The sequence below is a fragment of the Pyxicephalus adspersus genome, chromosome 12 (assembly GCF_032062135.1).
Source record: "Pyxicephalus adspersus chromosome 12, UCB_Pads_2.0, whole genome shotgun sequence".
Classification (NCBI taxonomy): domain Eukaryota; kingdom Metazoa; phylum Chordata; class Amphibia; order Anura; family Pyxicephalidae; genus Pyxicephalus; species Pyxicephalus adspersus.
This window is the reverse complement of record NC_092869.1, coordinates 28,972,890-28,982,738: the sequence shown is the minus strand read 5'-3', so window position 1 is coordinate 28,982,738 and position 9,849 is coordinate 28,972,890. Positions and strand designations below refer to the sequence as shown.

The 9,849-nt window shown below is 42.9% G+C and overlaps 1 protein-coding gene across 1 annotated transcript; it reads right to left on the bottom strand.

Moving 5' to 3' along the window:
• Positions 1-1,429: 1,429 nt before the first annotated feature.
• On the bottom strand, positions 1,430-6,054 carry RACK1 (receptor for activated C kinase 1; the record flags this gene model as incomplete). The annotated part of the gene is given in 7 exon segments (XM_072427959.1): positions 1,430-1,540; positions 1,757-1,897; positions 2,425-2,535; positions 3,268-3,363; positions 3,576-3,723; positions 3,889-4,060; positions 5,851-6,054. Coding segments are annotated over 7 exon segments (888 nt in total), but the record flags the coding sequence as incomplete, so codon positions are not given.
• Between the last annotated feature and the right edge of the window lie 3,795 nt (positions 6,055-9,849).

The window sequence follows — 9,849 nt, the reverse complement described above, 5'->3', positions numbered from 1 at the left end:
GAAAATTGGAAATGTTGCACTACTTTGTGAGAATGTAAAACACCCATAACACTATGTAGGTTTGGATAGACTCGCCAGGGTGTGTTAGCCTCCAGACCTGTAAAATCTTCAATTATTCGAACTTTTTTTTAAAGTAATGTCACCTGACTTTGGACGCATATCCAGGAAATGCCTCTGGGAGGATTGTGGTAGACAAATATTCTAAGGCGTAAATAGACCTAAGAAGACTATGCTATAACTAAAGTATGTTTTTAAGGAAAGCATGGAAAAATCTGACTGGCACTGTAGATCTAGCTGACAACTTCAACTACACTTCTTAACCAGCATTTAACTGATACAGTAACCTGTACCCAGGAACAATGAAAGTTGTCAAAGACCTGTCCCATATTCAAGTCTTTGCTCTAAGGTATTCACAAAACAAAGTCTGACTGAACTTTCCAATCAGCTTGCTTTTTTCAGGTCCATGTATCAGTAATAAAGCCTGACATAACTAGGCATCCAGTTTTAAAGAACATAAGCATTAACATGTCCCTACAATTCCTACATTTCTTTTACCTAATTCAATAAGTCCATGTACTCCATGCTACAAATTTGGTATATCCTTGCCATACCCCACAATTATAAGGGGACAAAAGCAGTAACAATTTAGAGCTTTTCACACAATCAAAGCTCACCAACATTCCAACTGGAATGGAGTTGCTCCTTCATTGTCCAACTAGTTAAAATGTTGCTCTCTCCACTAACAAAAAAGATCCAGAAACACTTATGCCAAGAGAAATTCCTTTCAGTTAAAGCCTCCACTCCACTATTTTTGCTGCTGAAAGCAGTCAGTACCAGAATCAACCATGTTACAAACCTAGCATGAAAGTTAGGGAAAATAGCAAGACTAAATGAGGTTTTAATGTTTTATCTGCCAAGACCCAATGTCCAGCCATTCTAACAATTAAACCCTTCTATTGCACTCCACAACCATAATGGAAACCCTTAACGGCAATGCTGTTGTAGCTTTGCATTCACTTATAGGACCACTTCAAAACAGATTACCATTTCCAGCTAGCTGATATGTATTGCATGGAGGGCTGGCCATTACACATTCCTTGAAGTAAACTATACCAAATTTAGATGATGTAAGGATTTCCTATCTACACATACAATGTTTCAGCCACCAAACAAAACACTACAGTACAAATATGAATATTTGCTTTAAGGGGACCTGAACACCAATACCCAGTGCATATGGATAGGTGAGGGGTGTCAGCATCCCAGGAGAATCATTTGTCTGGTAGACCTTTTCCATGATTAGTATAGAAAACCTTAGTTGTCTATAGAAGTTTTAAATGCCATTAGAAAATTGAACGTTGTCCCAAAAGACTAAATGTTCACACTATGGCCTTTAATGCATGCAGCTTTAACGGTACAATTTGCTTACCTGTCCATCAGCTGACCAGGCCAGAGAAGTACACTGTGGTGGCTCAGCCTTGCTGCTTGTGCTAATCACTTCCTGCTTCAGTTCATCTACAATGATCTTGCCCTCCAGATCCTTTGAGGGTAAAGAAGAAAAAAAAATGTTTCAATGCCAATAACAGAATGAAAACCCACAAAGCTAGCATTTGTTATTAGTGCTCAGAAACAGCCTCTGATTTTCAGCAACGAGCTTCAGTTGGCATAAGAAATCATCATGGCAAGAAAGTAAAATGGACACAGACCATTTTAGGTTACAAGAACCACATATATATATATACAAAATATTACATACCCAAATTTTGATGCTGGGACCTGTTGCTGCACACAGCCAGTAGCGGTTGGGGCTGAAGCATAGGGCATTGATGACATCTCCACTATCCAGGGTGTACAGGTGCTTGCCCTCATTCAGATCCCACAACATGGCTTGTCCATCCTGTAAAAAGAAGCAGCCTATAAGACGTCTATCAACACAAAGTGTATAAAAATAAATATGTAGAGGTTCGATTGAGGATCACTGAAATAGTAGTGAAGCTATTCAAGTTACAGCATACTTTACCAGCAAAGCTCTCGCTTTTACAAAAATCACCCTTCAATAGGGAGGTAACTCCAGTCTTTATTCTCAATTTTAAGAATACATTGTTGGTAGCATGCAAGTTTCCACGTGGAATACATGATTAATGGGCTTTCAGCTAAACACCCAATATACTAACGTCTCATCTAAATATTTATACTCAGCCTCAACAGGAATAAAAGGGTAAAAACAGCTTCTACATCTAAAGATTTAACTGCATCAACAGCACTGTACCAATTGTAACCTATGAGGTGCATTATACTTCCAAAAAAAGATGACAGGTGACCATGATAGTGCTCTATGCAATAACTGACAAACGCCCATCATCTACCTGATATTTAATAGCTAGGCTACTAAAAAACCAATACATGTAGTGAAAGTCGTCTCACCTTGCCTCCGGAAGCACACAGTGAACCATCAGGTGACACAGTCACGGTGTTCAGGTAGCCAGTGTGACCAATGTGGTTGGTCTTCAGCTTGCAGTTGGCCAAATTCCAGACCTAAAATAAAAATGCAAATTACTTGAGTATACAGGAACAGGATGTGTTACAATTTAAAATGTGTAGTTTCATTAAAGCAAAGGTAACATTTTAAAATAAATATCCTTATAGAAGAATCTGAAGATGAAAACTATGGGCAGCACACTGGCTTAGCAGGTAGCATTCTGGCCTTTGCACTGCTATGTCCCAGGTTCACATATAAACCAGAAAACTATCTGCATGGAGTTTGCAGGTTCTCCCTGTGTTTGTGTGGGTTTCCTATGGGTACTCTGGTTCCCTCCCACATTTCAAAAACAGTTAGGCTCCCACCCAAAGTTGACCTAATGACATATGACTATGGAAGGGACATTAGATTGTGAGCCCCTTTGAGGGACAGCTAGTGCAGTAATACAGTGCTGTGTAATATTTCAGCACTATATAAATACTGTATATTATTAATAATATACCTTAGATATGGCTAAGTTCAGACCTTAATCAGGATGAAGTGATCCCTTTCAAATCTTGGCAACTACCCAAATCAATCATACCCAGTGTTCTCCGCAGCCCCTTTTAGCTGGGTGCACCATCCGGCCCTTTTCAGTAACCCGCCGGCTGTTTTTGGGTGCTTACTGAAGTATTGGGTCACAATACCCGCCTATTTCTTCCCACCCGGCTTAAAAAAAAAAAAAAATCTCTGGGTTGAACACTGCACACCCTTCAGATAATTGAAACATACACACCAACACTTCATACCTTCACCATCTTGTCCCAGCCACAAGAAACGATGATAGGATTGCTGCTGTTGGGTGAGAAACGAACGCAAGAAACCCATTCGGTGTGGGATTCTTCCTGTTAAGAAAAGCACAAAATTAGTCCCAAGAACAATAAACAAACCAATAATGCATTCTACTGAGTGCTAGTCTATATTGTCCCATCATAATTGCAGGATTGTCAGCATGTTTGACATTGTTTCTATATAAGAAACACTCAGAAGTGATGTTCTATTCATGGGGACAGAAGCGGCCACGTTAGCCATACTTCTCACTGTGTCCATGTCTCACCTGCACTGTGTATTTGCACACTCCCAGGGTGTTCCACAGCTTGATGGTCTTGTCACGGGATCCTGACACGATCTGACGGTTGTCTGCTGAGAAAGCCACACTCAGTACATCTTTAGTGTGCCCCACAAAGCGTCTTGTGGTTGTACCACTGCAAGAGACAGAAAACGTCAACTGCCATAAGTCTTTCCAACGTTTCCATACAACACGACAACTCAAACTTCATTCACCCCCCTGAGAGCATTGATTTCACACCAACTCTTGGTAGTCGTCACCAAGCAACTTACCATCAAACTCCCTTTAACATGACACTTACGTTGTAAGGTCCCACAGACGAAGAGTACCGTCCCAAGAGCCAGACAGGGCAAACTGTCCGTCAGAAGAGATGACAACATCGCTGACAAAGTGGGAGTGACCACGGAGGGCACGCTGGGGGACACCGTAGTTTGTCTCATCGCGAGTCAACTTCCACATGATGACAGTCTTATCTAAAACAAAAGGAAAAGTCAACTGGCTGAAGTTTTAATTAAAGGAGTTCATCATAAAATCTATTCTGATCACCTATACTGCCAAAAAGAACTAACTCTTAGAGATTGTCTGTTTCTATTCTCTCCCTTATCAGTCACACTGAGCACCTGGTTTTAAGATCATTAATATTGGAGCTCAGTGCTAGTAAATGGAAGATGTTCATACCTGTGAAGGTTACATAAAAGAACTTAAAATTTTACATTGGAGCAAACTTAAGTGTACCTAAACTCAGAATTTTCACTTTACATAGGAGTAGACAATATATATATTTTTTTATTATTATTCAGTTTAAGTGACCACTATACCAATGTACTAGCTGTGGATATAGTAATTATAGAAGGGGTTCCTGAAGACCTGAAAGGTATTTCAGAGTCCCCCATATTAAAATGTGGTGGAAGACTGCACTGCTATAATTGATCTCCAACGTTTGGTTTCAGGTAATCCAAGAATGTGCTCAAACCTCTCAATTTTCACCACCATCCAACTGGGGCAATTTTCCTAACTTCCAGTAACATGTCACCAAGACAGTGATAGCGGAACAATAAGGGGGACAGCAAAATTCACTAAATGCATCACAAAGCAAAGGAAAAATCGTGCTATTCCAAAAATAAAACTGAACCGCTATTCCTATACAATCTCGTAGATTGTAAGCCCTTAGGGGCAGGGTCCTCTCCTTGCGTCACGGTCTGTCATTTGCAAACCTCTATTTAATGTACAGCACTATGTAATATGTTGGCACTATATAAATCCTGTTTAATAATATTCAAAACTAGAAGTTGTACTGTGATACATTTTAAATGCACAGCTTGGTGTTTTGGATAGACACCAATACCACAAGTGGGAAACCACCTAGGACATAAGTAGCAATACATGAATTGGGTTTATGTTATACATTCTTCATGCAGGTGACAGCAAGAATAGAATCAGATCTCTACCCAAGATCAAAGTGATACATTTTACATATATTAGGTGACTTGGAAAGACACTCCTAGCATGGGAAGCCTTGCACCCCAATTGCTGTACTGCCACTTGTGTCCATGTTATAGATTCTCCATCCAGGTGACAATTGACAGGAAGTGGTGAGGTTATGGGGGGGCATATCATACAACTCCTCAAATGCTAAAAGGTGATATTAATTTCTATGTGGTTTGTTAGTGACTCTAATACCTATCAATGCCCACACCTGTCTGGCTCTCTAGAATAACAATACAAGGTACAGAAATGTAATCTCCTATGGGATTTGTACATTATAAAGGCAGCCCTGAAAAGGAAAGAGAACCTGTCAGGACATAACCTTGCTATAGGATCAGGGGAGCGCTATGTATAATGAACAAGGCATGACTGTGCTTCCAAGATCTGATGCAATTATTATTAAACAGGATTAATATAGCACTAACATATTATGCAGCGCTGTACATTAAATAGGGGTTGCAAATGACAGCCAGATACAGACAGTGACACAGGAGGAGAGGACCCTGCCCCGAAGAGCTTACAGTCAATGCCAGACAAACAGAGCGGCTATATATATAGCAGCCTGGTACAACATGGGGAATGCCAGCCAGACCAACAGTGCCGGGCCTATACACACAGCCAGGCCTCATAGCAGCGTCAGGCCAAAGTGCGCAGGCAAGGCCCGAATATACAGCACAGCACACCGGACCTGTACAAAGGCCACACACACACACACACACAATGACCGCACCGCTCCCACACACACACATAGCCCCGGCGGTATACACATGCATCTCACCCCGGGAGGAGCTCAGGATCATGTCCGGGAATTGCGGGGTGGTAGCGATCTGGGTAACCCAGCCATTGTGACCCTTAAGGGTCCCCCGAAGGGTCATCTGCTCGGTCATGATTGCAATTTGTCTGAGGACACTCCACCGGAGAAGGATGGAGGGGGATTCTCTTGGTCGGGTCTAAAGACACCGGGAAAAGGCGGAAACGCGGGCAGACGCTGCTTATATAGGCAACGTGAATCATCGACGTCATCGCGTTACGACAGGATGTACGTCAATGCGCCGTTCCCAATATGGCAGACAGTGCAATGATAGAAACATATATTACTATTTAGATGTTCAGTGTTGTGTTGTTTGAAACTAATATAAAAAGTTGTCATTTGCTGGTGGGCTGGAATGCATTTATGTAGAAAATACATTTAATAATAAAGTCAATCTTCTCAAGTGTTGTTTTACATAGAATGAATGGGCTGCAGCAGGTGTACAGCACATGGAGACACTGGTAAACATTAATTTGTACTAGTGGCATTTTTTCAGGTATTACAGTTTGGATTTTGTTATTTGTGTATCCATACATATCCAACATACTTGTGAATTTTTAATATTTATTGTCGTGTTGTTAACTATCCCTCAGAGCTTACAATCTGATGCAGACTTATGTCTCCAATGCTGGCTACTAAGCTGGCTGCACTCTGCTTACCTAAACTCTTCTATTTAAAGGTAAAATTCTATTTGTTTGTTTTTTAAATGCAACACCCAAGTGCAGCACCGCCCCCCTAATTCTCGATCACCTAGGCAATCAAGAATGAATGGGTGTGCAGAGCCTCCCCGGATACCTACGTCTGGCATCCCGGGAGGCTCTTGGCTGCTCCTTCTGCGCATGCCGGAGCATCTTGGGCATGCGCAGAAGCAGCCTTTCCATCAATAGGGATAAAAATTGCCTATCTCATACATGCGCAGTGAGATCAGCAAGTTTTTTCTCAATCTACCTCACCCGATCTCGCGCCCGCACAGTTCGAGATCAAGTGAGGTAGAAAGAATAATGCAGAAGAAGAGAGGAGAAGATGGCGGCGCCTGGTGCTCCTTTTGTCCTGGGCCAAAGATGGATACCAGGAGGACACTGGACCGGATGGAAGAAACCTTCTGATGGATAGACTGATCTGCGATTTGAAGGTAAGTGTAATTTTATTGTAATGTCAAAGTTGCCCTGATCTTTGTGCTTGCCCATTTTTCCATCTTTCAACACATTACCTTTATAAAAACTGAGCTTCACTTAATATTTAATATATACCACTCCTTGACAGGTGCCTTTTTAATGAGATTAGCAATGTCATTCTTTAAACTGCTTTAGATGTTTTGTCTAATCAGTGTATGTAAATAAATCGAACAGAAACCTGAGGGCTATGTGAAGTAGTAATAAACAGATGACATTTCCATAACGTCATTAATTAGTGTTTGGGGGAAGCCTGGGGTCATTTGCCTTCTCCAGGCCAGCTCCAATAATTTATGTTAGGGTCCTTGAGTGGAGATAGTCACCCATACAGATCTCAGTCAAAGCTGCCCCCAGTCAGTGAGAGCAGCTAGGTGTTATACAGCCATCTGCCATCACAGTGACTATCAGGTTTTCCACTAGGGGGCATATGGAGGTGTTGCGAGCCTTGAGAAGGGCCAAGATGCGGAGTCTAAGCCGTAACCAGGTTTTCTCCGGAGCCCCTGATGGTGAGGATGTTGAACTGCTGCTTATGGCCGGGTTGCGGTCCTTGGGCACACCAAGTGTAAGGAACTTACCCGTCCTGCGAGCCCGCGGTGTCCCTGGGGTTCCCAGCCACAGAGGGAGACGCCGCTGTAACAGTCAGCATGGCCGAGGCTGCTGCTCTGCTCGCAGCTTGTCTGTCTCTGCAGGCGGAGGGATCCGTCCTGGCCAAACTACTGTTCAGCCAGGCAGCAGCCCTTGCATCCCTTTAGATATGGTAATGATATTCCTGCTCTCAGCACTCCTTTACAAGTGCAACGTAGTGCACGTCCTAGGGGTGCTGTGGGAACAGGTCCGCGTGTCACCATGCGTCCCTCTTATACCCCCCGAGGGCGTGGCACTCGGCTGCCTCGCCCTAGGGCGGGACAGAGTTAGTTTGAATTCCCTGCGGCCAATCAGCCGCAGGGGATTTACCTAGTCTCCTATCAGACGGTGCCAGGTGGCGCAAGGTCATTGGTCATCCTGGCCATTTAAGGAGAGCCTGTCCTGCACACCATTGCCCGATATAGCCTCTGTTACACAGTGTGCAACAGAGGCTATATCGGGCAATGGGTGTGTCTTTATGTGGTTTAAAGTTTATCTGTTTGTCATTACCTTAGTGACCTGGTCTGAAACTCACCTTGCTTGAACTCTGCCAGCCCTGACCTCGGATTGTTACTGACTATTCTGCTTGCTGCCTGCCCTGACCTTGGATTGTTCTTGACCTGCATTTGCCTCATCCTCCTGTACTTTGCTTTATTGGACTTAACCCTTGCTGTGCTGTATGATTTTGAATAAAGCCTGATTTAAGGGTATCTGGAGTTGGTTGTGGTTTGTGTGCCCAGGCGCATTACACCAAGGTGGGCAAGCATGGTACAAAATAACTAAGTAGAAGGGTAGTCAAGGGAAGCCGTGGTCGAGACAGGCAGCAAGCAAGAGAGGTCAGGTCACACACCAGGGTCAAAAGACAGGGATCCAGGAGACAGACAGCACTGACGCAGAGGCCACTGCTGGCACAGGGAACCCAGGAGACACTGGAAGCAACAGGAGGTACAGGTGATGCAGAGATATCCTCAGACAGACAGGAACAGCACAGGGAAGTTGGCTGGGAACCAGACTGGACAATGAGGGGTTAACGCAGGAGCTGGACACACGAAACACTGGATTAAACAGCAGATGTAGAGGAACTAGTTCACAGAATTAGGAAGCTCGGCACTAGTAAGACATGTTGCACAAACACAAAGTGCAGTCTGAGAGCCAGCTAAATAGCCAGGGCTGATCAAGAGGCTATGTTTTGATTGGCCAGCAGATTGCAGCTTTCAGTCTTCTTCTGAGACCTTGGAGGAGCAGATCCCTGGGACCAGATCAAACACTTACCTGAATAGTCCTTGTTTCCACAATTTTGGTAACCTACCTGGAGAGATCCTCCATTCGGGCTCATACCGCATGCAATATTTCCAACTACTAACACACAGCTACCCCTGAAGAAGCCCACGTCGGGCAAAATGCGTCGGTTTTTCCAGCTGCGTGTAAACCTTACTGCTTCGATTTTATGTAGCCCTGATACATGTGATGATTACTATGTAATAAGTAGGTAACATATGTCTAGCATCAACCTGTTAGGTTGAATATTGGACCTCTGCTGTGAAGGTCCTCAGAAATAATACCTTGTACCTTGAGAAGTATCACTAAATACAGTATTTATTTTTTCCTAAAAAAACCCATCTGCCTATTCGTTATTTGTTTCTTTGATGACTTGGGGTTGGCAACATCCCACTTAAGGGAAATCCTATCCTCCATTTTATGATACACTATTCCACCATTGCATGAAAAAAACTTGTCCTACTTAACAGAAAAACTAAATTAGCAGTAGCTGATCACATGATTCTAGTATAATATTGGAATTTTGTAGGGGTGCAATAAAACACACCTATTTGTTTAAATAAATGAAAAGAGTAGAACCTTGTTATTGATGTCGTCGTTGGAGATTTTCCCTCACATCCTAGCTGTGACCATTTTGTGCCACGATAGGAAGTGAAGGAATATTTCCCTCCTCCCAGACAAAGACAGCAATTAAAACCTGAGAAAGGATCCAACCCTTCCCAATTCTGTCCAGAACTGGAGACGCATTTCCAAATTTACCTTAAATGTAAATATCTTCAGGTCTTTGTTGGAGAAAATAATGTTTTAAACTATTTTTTTGTGAACATATTGTAATATCTGATTCTCCTTTGAATCAAGCTACACCTCTGTTGCGTGCAAAGGCACAAGGGGG